Source organism: Bos indicus x Bos taurus, chromosome 4, assembly GCF_003369695.1.
Source record: "Bos indicus x Bos taurus breed Angus x Brahman F1 hybrid chromosome 4, Bos_hybrid_MaternalHap_v2.0, whole genome shotgun sequence".
Classification (NCBI taxonomy): domain Eukaryota; kingdom Metazoa; phylum Chordata; class Mammalia; order Artiodactyla; family Bovidae; genus Bos; species Bos indicus x Bos taurus.
In genome coordinates, this window is record NC_040079.1 from 100,602,174 (window position 1) to 100,622,598 (window position 20,425).

General features: G+C 36.3%; 1 protein-coding gene across 13 annotated transcripts in view; it reads right to left on the reverse strand.

The window, feature by feature from the left end:
- Positions 1–20,425, reverse strand: part of PHF14 (PHD finger protein 14) — a 239,355-nt gene that overhangs the window by 183,318 nt on the left and 35,612 nt on the right. For all 13 annotated transcript variants that reach the window (XR_003510849.1, XR_003510848.1, XR_003510846.1 and 10 more), the window contains exon 7: positions 17,755–17,892. Coding sequence is in view for 7 of the 13 variants with exons in the window: in XM_027540052.1 (XP_027395853.1) it covers positions 17,755–17,892 (138 nt within the window). In the remaining 6 variants the exon portion in view is untranslated. The remainder of the gene's footprint in view (positions 1–17,754; positions 17,893–20,425) is intronic.

The window sequence follows — 20,425 nt, forward strand, 5'->3', positions numbered from 1 at the left end:
TTTTAGTATGATATCCGCAGATGTTACAATATAGCACTGTGAATATTGTAATTAGAGAATCTGGATATATAAAAACTTGGACAATAAAACCTGGCCCCACCAATTAAAGATTTTTGTGGCTTTAAACAAGTTGCTAATTATCTCTGGGTCTCTGTTAACTCATTAACAAAACAGGTTTAATAATTATTACTTCATATAGGTACAGAAATAAATTTTAAAAATGTAGAAAGGAGACTGGATTCTCTCTCTCTCTCTCATTCACACTCATACACAGCTGCTTTCTCACAACGTGCTCTACACATCGTGGCAATAGAAGAGACTAAGTGGAAATAAAGAATATATTGAACTATAGTCAAAATGATCTCAAGAACCATTCTACTGTCTTAACGTAGTAGGTAATGTTGAAATTGAGATATCAGAGATAGGATTCATGCTTGCATAGGTCAGTTAAGCATTAGAACCAAGACTCTGACTTAATGAAAAGACCAGTCATTTCTGGTCAAAAAGACACATGAAAAGGATGAAGTAGCCCAAGTAATTTTTCTTTTGTTTCATGACTGGGGATTGGGGACAATAAATCCTAAATCTAAGGCTATCAAGACCAAGGGATTAATTTTTTTTAGAGAATGAAACAGATACACCAAGCAACCACTATCCATTAACATCTATCCTCATTTTTTTCCCCTTAGTAGTAGAATCTTTCTGAGTTTCTGGATATATGATGACCTTGCTAGAAAATTTCTATCCAGACCCTCAGTAGCTGAGTATGGCCATATGATAAGTTCCAGCCAATGAAGTTTATGAAATTTCTTAACCAGACCCTTGATAGGAAATGTCCACTCTTCACCTTCTCTTCCTTCCTACCAATGGGGTACAACCCAGGCAAGGTGGTGATAAACCATCTCTGACCATGCGAGAAAGTACAACAAACTAAAGGAATATGAAGCAATAAGTAAGAGGCACCTGGTCCCTGGAACCAAACTCCCCTGAACATAAAATCAATCTGGAATCATAGAAAGACCATAACGTCTTCCTTGTTCAAGTTACTGGCTATTCAATTTTATTAAACCATTCAAAATAGTGTGCTAATTAATAATCTGGTTGACTTGGACTATCCCCTCAACTTGCCTAGAGAAACTTTCAAGATCCTATTCCCAGTAGAAAATGGAAAGGGAAAAAAATTTTCTAAACATTTACCATGTACCAGGCTTAGTGCCTGTTTTCATATTGTCTCATTTATCTCTCATCACTACCACATGAGGTGAGTTCTATTATTTTAATATCAACTTTATGGATAGAAAACTGAAAACAAGAGAGGTTAAGTTGCTGACCAAGATCCACTGCTAGTAAGTAAAAGCTGTCTTTTTCAACCACTGTCTGTCATCAGATTTACTTAAGGACATTTCCAAATAGAAACAACAAAATCCCAGCTCTGGAGATTGCGTTTCAGTAGGTCTAAGGCAAAGAGTTCTAAATGTGAATGCCTTGAGAAACAGTTAACAGTAAACATAAATGAGTAAAAGGATGTAAAGATGCTGGGAAGTTATAAGACAAAAATAATGATGGAAGTAGGGGGAAAAGCGGAATGTGGGGTAAATGGTGGGGACCCGTGACAAACTGGAATGCCCCATCAACTCAAGTTATCTTTTTATTGCACTATTCTTATCATACAAAATGTATCTACAGGTCACATTTAGCTTGTGGACCTCTGAATTTCACGATTTGTTCTAGAATCTTAAAACCAAAACAATTTATTCCAAACAAAGCTCCCTGACTAATACTGATTCAACAGTTCAAAGGACTATAAGCTGAAAGAAACTATTAGGAATCTTGTACATTGAGACCCAACTGGCACTTGTAAAAATGAAGTATTTTTAAGAAAAGTAGAGAGGTTTTATTGGTATCTGCATAAAACTGTTTATTGAAATCAGAAAAGTGTAAATACTATCATGAGTTAGGAGCATAACATGTTTATCTTCTCAGTTACAACACCATCTGTTTCCACCTCACCTCAGCCATTTAATTCCTATGACTGTACCTAGATTCTGAACTCTTTCCATAATGCAATTTCTCAAGTATTCTCTGAGCATTATCTTTTATCTTTCCTGATCACTTCTTTTCAGACTCAAACAAGTTTTTAATACCTTTCAGATCTCCAATGTACAGACTTTTATCCTCTGACTGCCCCAGAGTCCCATACACATGATTGCCCTCTTTACCTGATTATTTCATGGCCCATCAATTAATTACTTGTTTGCAGTCCTCTCTTCACTTGTTCCTCTCTTCCTCATCTAGCTTCACTTGACAAAACCTAAAGCAAGGTAAACCCAACTCTTCCCCTATTTTAACCTACATCAGAGCATCTGAACACATTCCCAAATTAATTTCCATTCCATTTTTATAGATAATCACTGAACAGCTTCATCTCTCAAACTTTCAATATCTCCTCTCTATTCTTAACTTGCAGATGATGGCCTTATTTATTCCACTGGAGAGGTTTTGAAGAGAGGAGAAAAGCAATTAAATGAGAACTTCCACAACCTCCAGTCACTGCATACCTCAACCTATCTGCATGTCTACACATATCCTCTGACTAATCTCCTGTTACCGGAGATAAACTGCCCAATGTTCCTATCTAAGGCTGACCTTCAGTTGCAATTAATTCCACCCCATCTTCCCTACAGCAATTCTACCTCCTGCACATTTTTTTCTCTCTACTGGCATACTAAAAACACTGTAATATCCTTTAAAAATACTTAAAAGACATTCCCTGGGCTCTCATTTGTAGGTCACTTCAAAGTCCCCCTTAAAAGGAAAAATCTAAAGCCCTGCCCATATAGCTGTCTTAACTCTGTTCCACTCCTAAATTTTCAACTAGTCTCAATTTCTCTAATAGCTCCTCTCAAGTCAAAACTGACCTTCATTTTGACAAACCCAATGGTCACTTCTCAGTCTTAACTTTATTCCTTTGACACAACTTGTTTACTCTCTCTTTGAAACACTTGTCTTAGTTTTTTTTTTTTTTTTAACCTCACTAATAACTCTGCCTCAGACTCCTTGGTAGATTTCGCCTTACTTTCCCAAATTTCAATTTGGGATTGTTGAATGCCGAGGTAGCCCTATGACTGTCATCAGAACTCTTCCCATCTCCTTCTCCTCTTATACTCTAAGTAATTTCACCTAGTCATCTCACCATAAATACTATCTATACCCTGACACTCCCAAATCTGTATCTTTAGCCTTGATTACTTCCCTAAACTTCAGATTCTGATAGTCACCTACCTACCTGATGTCTCCACTTACAGGCCTAATAGGCGTTTTGAACTCAACATGTCCAAAACTGTCCTCAATTTCCTTCTCTCCTGCAATAAATCTGCTCTTCCTGCAGATTTAATAATCTTTCAATAAATCTTTTCTACCTCAGTAAACCATAACTCCACTCTACTAGAAGCTCCACAAGAGCCTCCTGATGAAAGTGAAAGAGGAAAGTGAAAAAGCTGACTTAAAACTCAACATTTGAAAATCATCATGACATCCTGTCCCATCACTTTGTGGCAAATAGATGGGAAAACAATGAAAATAGTGACAGACTTTATATTCTTGGGCTCCAAAATCACTGCAGATGGTGACTGCAGCCATGAAATTAAAAGATGCTTGCTTCTTGGAAGGAAAGCTATGACCAACCTAGACAGCATATTAAAAAGCAGAGGGTACTTTACTGACAAAGGTCCGTCTAGTCAAAGCTATTGTTTTTCCAGTAGTCATGTACGGATGTGAGAGTTGGACTATAAAGAAAGCTGAGCAACAAAGAATTGATGCTTTTGAACTGTGGTGTTGGCAAAGACTTTTGAGAGTCCCTTGGACAGCAAGGAGATCAAACCAGTCAAACCTAAAGGAAACCAGTCCTGATTATTCATTGGAAGGACTGATGCTGAAGTTGAAGCTCCAATACTGTGGCCACCTGACGCGAAGAACTGACTCACTGGAAAAGACTCTGATGCTGGGAAAGATTGAAAGCAGGAGAAAAAGGGGATGACAGAAGATGAGATGGTTGGATTGTATCACCGACTCGATGGACACGAGTTTGAGCAAGCTCCGGGAGTTGGTGACGGACAGGGAAGCATGGTGTGCTGCATTCTCTGGTGTCAGAGTCAGACATGACTGAGCGACTGAACTAGAAGTTCAGGCTAAAGAGAAATCACCCTTTTCCTCTCTCTCTCTCTGTTTACTCAACAATCTCTCAACAGATATCTACAAAATCTGTCATTTCTTATTACCTCTATCCTTAAAACCTTAAACCATTTTATTTGTTCTCTCTACTTTCACCTTCGCCTCTCTATAGTTTATACTGAACACAACCATCAGGGTGGTCCTTCTAAACATCAGTTGACTCACATGTTCTCTATGCAAATCTGATGGCTTTCCATCTCACTCAAGAGTGTAAATCCAAAGTCATTCTCATGTTCTTCCAGTCCCTACATGATGTAGCTGCCTCTATGACCTCCTTCCTCTCCTCTTACCACACACCAGCCCCCACCTCTGTATCAGCCATACCAGTTCTTCTTGGTCCTCAAACCAAGCATGTTTCTACCTCAGAGCCTCTATATTCTGTTCCCCCTGCCTGTAACGCTCTCCTCTCAAATAAACATAAGCTCCCTACCATTTTCCTTACATTTTTTCCACAAAATGTCGCCTTCTTAGAGAGCCCACCTCTGATCTCCCCATATAAAACAGTACTGTCCTACTTCCCTTAGTCCGTACATACTTTATCCTGCTTTGTATTTCTTCATAATACGTATCACAATATAGCAGTGAGTTGAGGATAAACCCTTAAGTCTGGGAGACAGAGAAGTGATTACTCGTTTGTCTCAAAAGTATTGGTATTTTCTGGTAAACTTTTTCACTATCTGTCCTCTCCCAACCTGCCACTCAAATGTAAGCTACCTTAAGAACAGTTTATTTTGTTCAATGTTAATCTCTATAGGCTCCACAGCAAAGCCTAATACACAGTAGCTCAATATACCTGTTGAATAAATATGCTGAATGAATGACAGTAAAAAGCATTAATCTGTAATCCTTAAATAGTTCAAAGGGACAGGGAGCCTGGTGGGCTGCTGTCTCTGGGGTCACACAGAGTCAGACACTACTGAAGCGACTTAGCAGCAGCAGCAGCAGCAGCAAGAGATATATAGGCCAAGAAGGTCCACTGAAGTTTCTGATTCTTCTAGGGAATCTTCTTATTTCTGTATTTACAGCACTTCTTGTCCATCAGAGGCACCTGTGACATCTTTTAATGTTGTCTTGTAAGACTCTTTAACATTTCATTGTGTTTACTATCTAACCCCATCCACGTGACTTAAAGCTATTTTTATGCTCCCTGACAAACTCCTCCACCCCCAAACCTAGAGTTTATAGTGTCTGTTGCACATATGAATAGGCCCTCAATCATGACTGACTGATGTGAACTGAGTACTATGAAGTTATGTTTGAATATAAATTTCACTGTTTGTAAACAAAGTTTAGGTCACTCCTAACAAAACAACTCAGTTTTAGAACATGAATTTAATAAAGACTTACTCCTGACAGTCACGTTCCACAAATGCTTGCTGAGTTATATAATTCAGCCCTCAACTGTGATGCCTTTGCAAACACTATATGATTAACTATTTAACACACAGTTTTAGTTTACTTTTTAAGGAGTCTTGTATTCAAGTCTGAAACTCCCAGAAGATGAAGACCAAAGGATAAAAACAATAAATCTAAGCAAGATTTCTTAATTTCTTGAATCTAGTACTTGAAATTTCTAGAACCTTTTACAGATGAGAACTTTTCATGCAAATTCAATGCCCAAATGCTTGAGAAGGAAATGGTAACCCACTGCAGTGTTCTTGCCTGAAGAATTCCATAGATGGAGGAGACTGTGGGCCATGGTCCATGGGGTCGCAAAGAGTTGGACACAACTGAGCAACTAACACTACACTAATACACTAATGAACAAATGACTCGCGTCTAGATACCAAAAAAGAAAAATTTCACAATGTACATATTTTCTGAACCATAAACAAAACCATACGTACAGCTGTTTAGTACCCTCTCCTATAAAAACTGAAAGTAACCAACTTAACTTTATTGAGATCTTATTCTAAGAATCTGTATTCAATTTGATCTCATTTTTAAAGGTCTCTTTTTCCCCCATTTTTAGCATTTATCACTTGTTCACTTTTCACTTTTATGACTTAAGTATTTTATCAATTCTTAAAACTCATACATATTATATACAAAATATGGTGGTCTAAAACCAATCTAGTAAGAATTTTATGTAAATTATATTTATTAAAAAAATAAAGCAGTTTCTTTACCCATCATTAAAATATTATCCTTATCTATATCTTTTATATAAAAAATTAATACTAATCTAGCTAACAGAAAAATAACACTTTATGAAAGTAAAATTATCCTTTGGCATCAGATTCTACAAAAACATTAGGTATTAACTATTTACATTAAGCTCATTAAAATCTGACATTAATATTTCTTTCTGGCAGGAAAATACATATGATTTAATGATTATATAATACTTTAAAGTATTCAATTCTACTTTTCATTTTTTAACCATATCTGTTAAAACGAAAAGAAAACCTATGTTAATTTATTTGGCAGCCTAAAGTTCAACTTATGCAATATCTGTTTATATAGGAAAAGTCCTAATAATCAGCTCTGCACATAGAAATTATCCATTTGCATTTATTATATTTTATTATTTCCTTACATATAGTCACACCATCCCAAATTCATTATTTTTAACTGTGGTTTATAAGCAGATAAAAATACAGTCTTATGGTAGACATCAAATTTAGACACTGACACAAAACTCACAAAGTTAACTGAAAAATAATGATATAAACTCTTTATTAAAAACAGAACTGGTAAAAAAAAATAAATAAAAAATAAAAACAGAACTGGTGTGTTTTTATCCTACAGGTTATTTTTTATTTATTCAAAAAAGATTTGAGGTGGCTTATTAAAATATGCAAAGCGTAAGATAATTTAATTAAGCTTTAATTATTAATTTTAAAAACTAAGTAAGGATTGTAGTGTGTGTGTGTTTAGAAGGTGAGAGTGAATAATGAAACAAAGGGAAAACGAAGTAGAAAAAAATAAGATGAAACCCAGACATACAGAATATTCCTTAAAGTTCTCTGTGTAAGATTATAAAACTAAAGCCAATATTAATGTCAAAAAAAAACAATCAGAAAAAAGTCTTGAAAAGGAAGGACTACTGAGAAGCCAATTCCACTATGATGAGGCAGGCTGGAAGGAAAGGGGATGACACTCTTAAAAAGCAAAGATCAGGTAACAGATCAAACCCAGGGAAAAGAAAGGCCAGAACATCAGAATTCTACTGTGAAGCAAGGAAGGGAAAAATGGAAACGGTGACATTTTCATTTGTTTCTTTCTTTTATTCAAAATAACTGATTCTTCTTTTCCTTCTTTTAATACCTGATAAAAACACTACTTCATTTGATCTAAGTATATGGCTGAGCTACAGTGAAAGGAAATAAACTGCCAACTTCTTAGGCTGGTTGTAGCAAACTGTTTGTTAGCTGCTAACTCCCCAAGCCATTCCCTTCCAACATATTCCCTTTTTGTAAAATTCATTTTCTTTGACAGAAACTGAAAATGTCAGGTTTCACCAATTCATCTTATCACACTGCTAACAATAGCCATAATGACTATTTTGACACATGAGATAATGGGACAATCTACTGGAGTGAACATATGAGAAAATTTTTCAGTCCTAATGATAAGAGAACCCTCTCCCCTCCTCCTCTGTTTTGAATTATATAATGAAAGAACACAGTGCTTATTTAGAGCTATTCCAGCAATATTGAGACCATGAGACAACAAGGTTAGGAACCAAAAAGAAAAGCATATTGATGTTGGTAGAATAGAAGAATAAAATAAGACTTAATCATTGAGCTTCTGAAACAACCCCAGAACTACTATTGTTTAGGTCTCCTGTCATGAGATAGTTAACACATGGCTACCACAGCTAAGTATTCTATTACTTGCTTCCAAAAGCCTAGATAAGGTACATCATCAAAAAGTTGAACAAACAAAATACTTATCATAAAAGTCACATGCACATTGGTAGTAGACTCCACATGTGGCTCTGAAATTGCCAGAAAATTAAAGAAGTTATTGCAATCAGTAACATAATTCACAATATCAGAAACCAGTTAATAAGCAAACACACAGCTAAACCTACTATTAAGAATTAAGAGAAAGAACACTACATAATGTACTGAGAAACAGGCTCATCAACATTCTCAGTTTAAACAAACAAAAAAAAAATCAATAAGGCTTTCAACACCAACGAAAGTATAAAAAGTACACATCAACTAAATGAATAATAGTTAAGAATCAAAATAATTTTATCCAAGAACATAAACATCTAATAATATGGCTCATGTAAATGTTTGGAGCAGTTGATAATCTGTATAAATTACAAGTAAATTATATTTCTTACAGTCAGTCATACTTCAAAAAAAAGTTAAATGATTCTTAGAGAAGTACCAAAGTGAAAATGATCTATCTGCTAACAAGTAACCAAGCTGGAGGAAGTAGTGAGCAACTTATGCAAACCAAAGAGACAGAGACACATGTATGAATAGTTATTCTAATACCACAAGAAAAGGTACCAAGGAAATACCCTCAGACAATGCCTGTAGATAAATAGGAAATCAAATAAAAATAAATGGGAAACCAAATTGCAATTCACTATACACAAAATGGGAGAAGGCAATGTGGCACCCCACTCCTTCAGATTGGACTGGTTGGATCTCCTTGCAGTCCAAGGGACTCTCTTCTCCAACACCACAGCTCAAAAGCATCAATTCTTCGGCGCTCAGCCTTCTTCACAGTCCAACTCTCACATCCATACATGACCACTGGAAAAACCAGAGCCTTGACTAGACAGACCTTTGTTGGCAAAGTAATGTCTCTGCTGACTGCAGCCATGAAATTAAAAGATGCTCACTCCTTGGAAGGAAAGTTATGACCAACCTAGATAGCATATTCAAAAGCAGAGACGTTACTTTGCCAACAAAGGTCCATCTAGTCAAGGCTATGGTTTTTCCTGTGGTCATGTAGGGATGTGAGAGTTGGACTGTGAAGAAGGCTGAGCGCCGAAGAATTGATGCTTTTGAACTGTGGTGCTGGAGAAGACTCTTGCGAGTCCCTTGGACTGCAAGGAGATCCAACCAGTCCATTCTGAAGGAGATCAGCCCTGGGATTTCTTTGGAAGGAATGATGCTAAAGCTGAAACTCCAGTACTTTGGCCACCTCATGTGAAGAGTTGACTCATTGGAAAAGACTCTGATGCTGGGAGGGATTGGGGGCAGGAGGAGAAGGGGATGACAGAGGATGAGACGGCTGGATGGCATCACTGACTCAATGGACGTGAGTCTGAGTGAACTCCGGGAGTTGGTGATGGACAGGGAGGCCTGGCATGCTGCGATTCATGGGGTTGCAAAGAGTCGGACACGACTGAGCGACTGATCTGATCTAGGTTGGTCGTAACTTTCCTTCCAAGGAGTAAGTGTCTTTTAATTTCATGGCTGCAATCACCATCTGCAGTGATTTTGGAGCCCCAAAAAATAAAGTCTGACACTCTGTCCACTGTTTCTCCGTCTATTTCCCATGAAGTGATGGGACCAGATGCCATGATCTTCGTTTTCTGAATGTTGAGTTTTAAGCCAACTTTTTCACTCTCCTCTTTCACCTTCATCAAGAGGCTTTTTAGTTCCTCTTCACTTTCTGCCATAAGGGTGGTGTCATCTGCGTATCTGAGGTTACTGATACTTCTCCTGGCAATCCTGATTCCAGCTTGTGCTTCTTCCAGCCCAGCGTTTCTCATGATGTACTCTGCATATAAGTTAAATAGGCAGGGTGACAATATACAGCCTTGACGAACTCCTTTTCCTATTTGGAACCAGTCTGTTGTTCCCTGTCCAGTTCTAACTGTTGCTTCCTGACCTGCATACAAATTTCTCAAGAGGCAGGTCAGGTGGTCTGGATTCCTATCTCTTTCAGAATTTTCCACAGTTTATTGTGATCCACACAGTCAAAGGCTTTGGCATAGTCAATAAAGCAGAAATAGATATTTTTCTGGAATTCTCTTGCTTTTCCGATGATCCAGCAGATGTTGGCAATTTGGTCTCTGGTTCCTCGGCCTTTTCTAAAACCAGCTTGAACAGCTGGAAGTTCACAGTTCATGTATTGCTGAAGCCTGGCTTGGAGAATTTTGAGCATTACTTTACTAGCGTGTGAGATGAGTGCAATTGTGCGGTAGTTTGAGCATTCTTTGACATTGCCTTTCTTTGGGATTGGAATAAAAACTGACCTTTTTTTTATGAATTTTTTTTTAATGAAATCTTAAAAGAAAAAAAAAAAAAAAAGACCTTTAATGCTAAACAGCTGATCACATACAAGGTGAATGATAAAAGGGATTGGTCCCTCAACTTGTATTCTAATCATTGAGAACACAGTGAAAAATAATAACAAAAAATCCCTGTCCTCATGAATCTATGTCCTAATGAAAGTGACAGACAATAAACAAAATAAAAAGAATCATACATATTATCAAGTGGGACTTATTCCAGGGATGCAAAGATTTTTCAGCATCCATATGCCAATCAATGTGATATACCATAATAACAAATTGAAAAATAAAAACCATATGATCATCTTTATAGATGCAGAAAAATCTTCTGACATAATTCAACATCTATTTATGATTTCTCTTCAGAAAGTGGACACAGAAGGAACATTCCTCAACATAAAAAAAGGCCATTTACGATAAATCCACAGTTAACATCATAATCAAGGGTGAAAAGCTGAAAGCATTTTTCTATAAGATCAGGAACAAGATAAGGATGGCAACTTGTACCACTTTTATCCAACATAGTTATTTTGGAAGTCTTCGACACAGCAATCACAGAAGAAAAAGAAAAGGAATTCAAATTGGAAAAGAAGTAAAACTGTCACTGTTTGCATATGATATCGGTGCTATACCTAGAAATTCCTAAAGATGCTACCAGAAAACTACTAGAGCTATACTGGACAGTGGTTAGGTTAGTTAAAAAGGGAAGAAAGCAGCAGAAAAGAGAATAGAAACTGTTATGGGAGTGGGAGGATTGCAACATTAGACAGGGCGACCAAGAGAAGCCACAGTGAGCAGTAGATATAGAATGAGGACCAGAAAAAAAAGTGAGGGAATGAGCCATGTGGGGGAAAGGCAGCCCATGCAAGGAAACAAATACAGAGGCCCAGAGCAGGAGCTCACCCGGCCATCCATTCAAGGAGCAACAAGTGAGCCAATGAGGCTGAACGAGGGGAAATGATAAACTCAGAGAGGTAATGTGAAGCCAGATCACACAGACCCTTATAGACCAGCAGAGAAACTGGCCTCTAGTTTGAATCAGATGGAAAGCCACTGAAGGGTTTTAAGCAAAGGAGTGACCAGATCCGACTTAGATTTTAATGGGATAATACTAGCCACAACTGAAAATGTCCTCTGTTCCCTATGAAAAGGCTTGACACCAAAGCAGGACCTAAAAGCCAAATCTGGCACTGCCTGTTTTTGGAAATACAGTTTTATTTGAACACAGCCATGTTCATTTGTTTATATATTGTCTATGGATTTTTCATAATCAGTGGCAAAGTTAAATAGTTACACACAAGCCATAGGCCCACAAAGCCTAAAATATTTACTATCTGGCTCTTTATAGTAAAAAGAAAAAATTGCCACCCTCTGCTCTAGCAAGACAAGGCCAGAAAGAGCTGGGAGGTTATTAACCCAGTTGACAAAAAAAGACTTGGACTAGGGCACAGCAATGAACTTAGCAAGATAACATTGAACATGTCCTAGATACACTTTGAAGACGGGATATGCTAATAGATTAGGTATGGAGTGTGAGAGAAAGTGATCTGAGTAACTGTCAGAATTCATCCAGAATAATTTTTAAAATAATGCCTAAAACAGCCATATAAAAATATTACTGAAGATCTCATACAAAATACCTACTTTTAAGGAATGTAACTTCTTCATTAATTCATTTAAAAATATTTTATCCAATAAGAGCTATTCTTACCAATCCTGGTTCTTCTAGCAATATTAAGGCATCAGTTCAGTGACAAATATCTAATTTGAGCCTTTGAAATTTAATTCATGAATGATTTCAATCCATTAAATCAAAGGTTGTAGGAAAAAAAATTGATACATAATTCCACATTATTTCAAAGAGAATTTTTTACATGGTAACAGATTATAACAATGTTCACAGTACCAAAATCATACTTTATCATAGAAGAAACTACCAGATGGTTTAAGTGAAAGATAAGGAATCTTAAGGCTAACTATATGATATGAAACATAAGTCGCAATCAGCATAACTGGGCCTGTTTTATAGTGTGGTTTTAACAATAAGATATATTTTGTCATGAAGTGAAGTGAAGTCACTCAGTTGTGTCCAACTCTTTGCGACCCCATGGACTGTAGCCTACCAGGCTCCTCCGTCCATGGGATTTTCCAGGCAAGAGTACTGGAGTGGGGTGCCACTGACTTCTCCAGGGGATCTTCCCGACCCAGGGATCAAACCTAGGTCTCCCTCATTGTAGGCAGATGCTTTACCGTCTGAGCAAGCAGGGTCATAACATGGTTAAATATTCTAAATAATCTAGAATTTTCACAAAATGGGTCAAAAGCAATAGAATAGATGTCACTAATAGGATAAAGTACTATGGCAGACGGCTATAAAAAGACATAAAAAGTATGCTAGGGTTATGATGTCACTGGATGAAACCAAAGTACTCACTCTCTTTTTCAACCTTTCTTTGACTGCCTGTATAAAACACCCATCAAGAAGTAAGATATCCAACTTAATAAAACAGTCTTTAAAAGACAAAAAAAAAAAGTGCTTTCTCTAATGTCATAAAACTGAAACAGAAGACAAGGCATACCCACAAACAGCACATCTATTTTGATTTAAAATTTATTTTTTCATCAAATATGCATTACATAAATCTTAATCTACACAAGTACAACCAGGAGAAGTAGCCAAGAAGTTCATTTTAACAAGACGTTTACTGACAAGAGCAAACTTCATTGATATTGATTCAAGCCAAGTCTTGTATTTTAAAACCCTATTCAAAATTCTTTATATGGTTTCTTTATATATTCTTTATATAGTTGATTTTTCAACTATATAACTGTTTACAATAAGAAACCACAAATACATGCAAATATGCTTTAAATCATTTCCCCAAAGAAGAGTTCATTTAACAAGGTGGGGAGAGAAAAATCACACTTCATTATTCCAAAATCCAGAATTCCTACCTAATCAATCAAAGGAGGGAGCAAGGCAAGGAAAAAAACCTGTTTCCACATCATGATTCATCTAACTTTCTCTGTAAATTTCCCCAGATTAGCTCACAGATATATAGATATTCAGACCACAAACTGTAAACTATTTATTCAGTGTAATACTGTATTTTGTTTTAATTTGAATGCCTTTATGTGGAGATGCAATCTCTAAATCACTATGGACCCCATTATACCCACCGTCCCATACATGGCTGCTTCACACATTTTCATTAATTAAATGGCTGCTGCTGCTGCTGCTAAGTCGTTTCAGTCATGTCCGACTCTGTGTGACCCCATAGACGGCAGCCCACCAGGCTGCCCCATCCCTGGGATTCTCCAGGCAAGAACACTGGAGTGAGTTGCCATTTCCTTCTCCAATGCATGAAAGTGAAAAGGGAAAGTGAAGTCGCTCAGTCATGTCTGACTCTTAGCGACTGTCTACCAAAAATAATGATGGATGGCACTATACAAAGAGACCCAAACTATCACAGTATAGAAGGAAAAGTCCTCTCAAGTTCTAAAAGAAATGGCTACAAAAAAACCATCCTGCCTACGAAGTTCAAAGTTTCCAGAAGTAAAGTCATAACCTTAACCTACAGATTCCCTGATGCAGATATTCACTGAGATTTATCTGATCTGCTGAGTCTTACTTCTTTTATCTCTCTGGATTTCTGCCAACCATCTTGAGTGATTTGTTGTTGTTCAGTCACTCATTCATGTCCAACTCTTGTGACCCCATGGACTGCAACACGCCAGGCTTCCCTGTCCTCTACCATCTCCCAGAGCTTGCTCAAACTCACGTCCATTGAGTCAGTGATGCCATCCACCATTTTGTCTTCTGTCATTCCCTTCTCCTCCTGCCTTTGATCTTTCCCAGCATCAGAGTCTTTTCTAATGAGTGGGCTCTTCGCATCAGGTGGCCAAAGTATTGGAGCTTTAGCATCAGTCCTTCCAATGAATATTTAGGACTGATTTCCTTTAGGATTGACTGGTTTGATCCCCTTGCAGTCCAAGGGACTCTCAAGAATGTTCTCCAACATCACAGTTCAAAAGCATCAATTCTTCGGTGCTCACCTTTCTTTATGGTCCAACTCTCAAATCCATACATGACCACTTGAAAAACCACAGCTTTGCCTTGTTGGCAAAGTAATGTCTCTGTTTTTTAATAAGCTGTCTAGGTTGGTCATAGCTTTTCTTCCAAGGACCAGGCATCTTTTAATTTTACGGCTGCAGTCACCATTGCAGTGATTTTGGAGACCAAGAAAATAAAGTCTGTCACTGTTGCCATTGTTTCCCCAACTATTCGTCATAAAGTGACGGGACGGGATGCCATGATCTTAGTTGTTTGAATGTTGAGTTTTAGGCAAGCTTTTTCACTCTCCTCTTTCACTTTCATCAAGAGGCTCTTTAGTTCCTCTTCACTTTCTGCCATAGGGTGATACAATCTGCGTGTCTGAGGTTATTGATATTTCTCACGGCAATCTTGATTCTAGCTTGTGCTTCAGCCAGCCCGGCATTTTGCATGATATACTCTTCATATAAGTTAAATAAGCAGGGTGACACTATACAGATTTGACGTACTCCTTTCCCAATTTTCAACCAGTCTGTAGTTCCATGTCCAATTCTAACTGTTGCTTCTTGACCTGCATACAGGTTTTGCAGGAGGCAGGTAAAATGGTCTGGTATTCCCACCTCTTGAAGTATTTTCCACACAGTCAAAGGCTTTGGGGTAGTCAAAGAAGCAGAAGTAGATGTTTTTCTGGAATTCTCTTGCTTTTTCTATGATCGAACAGATGTTGGCAATTGAATTTCTGGTTCCTCTGCCTTTTCTAAATCCAGCTTAAACATCTGGAAGTTCTCAGTTCACGTACTGCTGAAGCTTGGCTTGGAGAATTTTGAGAATTCCTTTGCTAACATGTGAAATGAGTGCAAATGTGTAGTAGTTTGAAGATTCTGCGGCATTGCCCTTCTTTGGGACTGGAATGAAAACTGACCTTTTCCAGTCCTGTGGCTACTGCTGAGTTTTCCATATTTGCTGGCATACTGAGTGCAGCACTTGCACACCATCATCTTTTAGGATTTGAAAGAGCTCAACTGAAATTCCATCACCTACACTAGCTTTGTTCATAGTGATGCTTCCTAAGGCCCACTTGTCTTCACACTCCAAGACGTCTGGTTCTAGGTAAATGATCACACCATTGTAGTTATCTGGGTGATGAAGATCTTTTTTGTATAGTTCTTCTGTGTACTTTTGCCATCTCTATCTTTTGCTTCTGCTAGGTCCATACCATTTCTGTCCTTTATTATACCCATCTTTGCATGAAATGTTCCCTTGGTATCTCTAATTTTCTTGAAGAGATCTCTAGTCTTTCCCATTCTATTGTTTTCCTGTATTTCTTTGCATTGATCACTGAGGAAGGCTTTCTTATCTCTCCTTGCTATTCTTTGGAACTCTTCATTCAGATGGATATATCTTTCCTTTTCTCCCTTGCCTTTTGCTTCTCTTCTTTTCTCAGGTATTTGTAAGGACTCCTCAGACAACTATTTTGCTTTTCTGCATTTCTCTTTCTTGGGGATAGTTTTGATCACTGCCTCCTATACAATGTCATGATTGTTCATCCATAGCTTTCCAGATTAGATCTGTGTATCATATCTAATCCCTTGAATCTATTTGTCACTTCCACTGTATAATAGTAAGGGATTTGACCTAAAGGTCATATCTGAATGGCCTAGTGGTTTTCCCTACTTTGTTCAATTTAAGTCAGAATTTTGCAATAAGGAGCCACTTATTCATGATCTGAGCCACTATCAGCTCCCAGTCTTCTTTTTGCTGACTGCAAAGAGCTTCTCCATCTTTGGTTACAAAGAATATAATCAGAACCAATCTGATTTTGGTTCTGGCCATTTGATGTCCATGTGTAGAGTCGTCTCTTGTGTCATTGGAGGAGGGTGTTTGCTATGACCAGTGAGTAATCTACATGACCCCATTATACAACTGCTCCTCTATATAGGTCTACCAAATAGCTGTGAAAATGCACAATGTCCCTTTAGTACGCTTCTTCAATTAATCAAAATACAACTCATCATAATCAGAGACTGGCACAAAACCAGATACATGTGCCCAAATTATAATCTCAATAGGATCAATTCATTGGTAAAATATGTCCCTTAAAATTGGCTCAAAAATTTTTCTTCCTGAGATTATCTTTTTCACTTGTTTCTTGCCTATGAAATAAAATGGAGTAAGATGAAAGCCCAACATAAAAAATATATTTTTACATGACACTGAAAATTCACCCAATAAAGTAGCATAACAACAGAGGCTTAGATATTCCATAAATCTATTCCAAATATAAAGTAAGAATTATAGAACACTCAATTACCTACTTATATAAAAAGCTTAAAAAAAAAAAAAAGAAAACAAAACTTGGTCTCAGGATCCCTTATAGTAGTAAAAGGTTTTGAAGACCTGCAGAGTTTATGTGAGTTAGTTACCATATTAGAATTTAAAATTGAGAAATTTTAAAAATATTCATTTATTTTAAAATAACAATAAGCCCAGTACATGTTAATAAAAATAACACTTTAATGAAAAATACTAAGATTTACATACATAAAAATTTTTAGTGAGAAGAGTGACACTGTTTTACATTTTTGCAAGTCTCTTAATATCTAGATTTAAAGAAGACAGCTGGATTTTCAAAACTGCTTCCACATTCAAATGCTTATATTGTTATATGCTATATAATCTCTGGAAATCTCCACTATTACTTGTGAGAAAATTAAGAGCAAAAAAAGTACGTATTATTTTCATACTATTATGAAGACAGTTTTAACCTCACAGACCTTGAGAGAATACTGAAGAGTTCCAAAAATGTACTTTGAAAACAACTGATTGCTTAAATTTCTAGTAGGAAAATTTTAGAATTAGAAACAATTGTAAAGAAATAGAAATGCAGGTACTGAAGACAGGGTAGTGATTTTACTTAAAGAGAAACACAGCAAGGTTATTACTAAAATATAATTTTAGATTCTTATACAAGATACGCAGACATTATAATCCTTTAAAACACCTTGAATTATGTTTCATTTTATCTGTCAGATTTCATTATAAAATTTGTAACATGTTTTCCAAAGGTATGGCTGGCTTTAAGACTGAAAAAATTCATATATATTGCTTGCTCAAAGTTTCAGACCAGTGATCTAGACAAACACTTAAAGAATAAACTCACAAACTTATTTTAAGATGCACACCTGTTAGAGAATACAATGGAGTCATGATAAGCCTTATGAACATAGTCACCAACCATGGATATAAATAAACCTACCTCTTCTGCTGCCGCCTCTGAGAGCAGACCTTCCCTCTGCGCACAGGTCACATGGAAATAGGCTCTGCACATCCCTGCATCACAGCTAATGCAAACTCCAGTTCGAGCAAAACGAGGGTCTTCACAGAAGCTACACTCCTACAGTGGAATAACAGGAAAAGTCTCAGAGGGAAAACATTCCCAGAACAGAAACTGTATTCTCATACAAAGCTTCTACAAAATACAAATAGTGAACCAAGAGTACCAATAGTGTATCAATATAAACAAAAACCTTAGGTAAGCCAAATATTTATAAGAAAAAAAGTAATTCTCTATAGAGTTCTACAAAACCAAAATTCCACTTATATAATGATGATTATAACAATAAGTAGTTGAGGGCTTACCATGCACTACGCACTATTCTAAGCACGTTACATGAATTAATATATATAATTATTTATAGTGTCATCTGACACTATTTCATAATAATATGTGGAAGAAGTACTACAGTCATTCTCATCTTACACATGAGAAAACTGAGGTTAGTGCAGTCTTTAACCAGATAATCTTAAAGACCATGCTCTTAACCATTAAACTACACTTATTTCAACAATATACTATTTGAAAAAATTAAAGAAAACGAATAAGAAGCCAGAGAAAATTCACCAAAAGATCTAGACATTGAAATCAAAGAAACAATGCATTTAAAAAATATATTTAAGAGAAGCAGAAGCAATCTTAAGTAAACAATTTTGTGAAATTAATAATAATACACAATATAACCAATTATTTATATTCTTCCTGTATATAAAAGGAAAAACTGTAAAACTAAAGGTATAAACTGTTGAAATTACCCCAAATTCCAGCACCCTGATTTATTTTTTTAATACTTTAACTAAACCACAGAGAGGAAGAAAAGAAAAAGAAAAACCTACTATCAAAATATACTCTATAAATATGAATCTTCACAAAAAAACTTGCTAAATTATGAAAGACTGTCAGCAGACAGTTAAGGAAGAACTGCTTAATAAATGCAGTCTATATAAATTAAATATGAGGGAAACATTTAAAAAGAAAAATGAAAAAGTTTCAATAGATGCTAAAAAGATCATTGTAATACTGTAACAGTTAGTACCTACTGGCTAGACAGTACCAAACTGATATATTAGCACTGTTACCCAAGAACTGTGTTCTGGGCACCGGTGTGAAAATACTGCCAACTCCTGACATTCTGCTGCCTAGTTAAAGGTCTTTTTATTAACAGTAGTATATATGGTATAAAATATCAACAAGTAGTAATATAAACATGAAACCAAAAAACCCAACTGAAATTGGGTAAGGGACTTTTGAGAGAACACAAAGAAAAAATGTCTGACACTGAAGTCTTAAAAGACTATAGAACAATCAACAAAGAAAATAGAATCTTCCTCAATTGCCTGAATCATTTACAAAGCTAGGGAACGAAGCAACTGAGAACATAAGGAAGAAAGTAATCAGGATTAGGAAATGGATAGACAATGTGGTCTAGAGAGCTGTCTAAGATAAAACTCACAACATTGGGTTTGATTTTGCAGATGAGCTAGACAGTACATAATTTTTTTACTCCTTTTCCTAGTAATACTTCAACACAAAAGCAGGTGATAATAAAAAAAAATCAGCAGATAATTATACATTTAATGACTCGTTTTTAATCCAGAGGTCACTGCTAGCCTCAGTTTTATGAAGCAGTATCTGCTTACTGGTTTTTTTTAATTGCTCTGAGATTTATATTTATGGTAACAACATATGCCTATTGAAAATGATGGAAGTCAGTTCCTTTTATGCTTGATGGAAGCTGCTATCAAAAAGTAGGAACTTCCATTTCCAAAACTGGTGGACTAGGTAATCTGTATTGCTTCTACTCAACTAGAAAATGTAGACAAATCAGTATTTATTTACTATAAAGGCATTAGAGAAGCAACAAGACAGTGTACAGTTACCTGAGGAAAGTAAATTCAATACTAGGGCCTAGAAGATTTAGCTAATTCTGGAGAGGGGAGCTGCATACCCAAACCAAAGCAAAAGATTACTGGAGTGATTGTTAAAGTCCAAGGAGGATATTCTGGATACAATAGCAGAAACTATCAAAGTTTAAAATCAGAATCTTCCAACAATATCTAAGTTTTTCACCTTACCTTTAATATGTTACTAATGCTCTCCAAGAGACTCCCTTCCCAAATGCCCAACAGACAGTAATGGAAAGAGAATATGTATCAGTGCCTAATTAGTTCTACCATTCTAAAGATGTCTGCAGTAATTATATACTTAAGTTTAAATTAATAAGTGTGTAATCTTATCACTCATAATCTAAAAGTCATAGTGAAAAACCAATTTATAACCTACGGAGACTCATCTGCTAGGGCAGGTTATGTAGGCATAAAATCAGTCCTTGAAATCTGAGAAAATAATGGGTTTTTCATGTACTCTTTTCATAATTTCATAAATTTCATTTCAAAAGTAAAGTTAGAAATTAAGCTCGTATTCAGTCCAACTGGTTAAAAATAAGGATTTAATCTGAGAATTCACTATACACTAAGCAGTGTGCCAAATACCAGGGAAACAACAGTGATATCAACTATCATTTTTCCCCACAGGTTAAACTAAATTACAAACACATGGAAGAATTTATATATTACTGGCTTTCTGGGAAAAT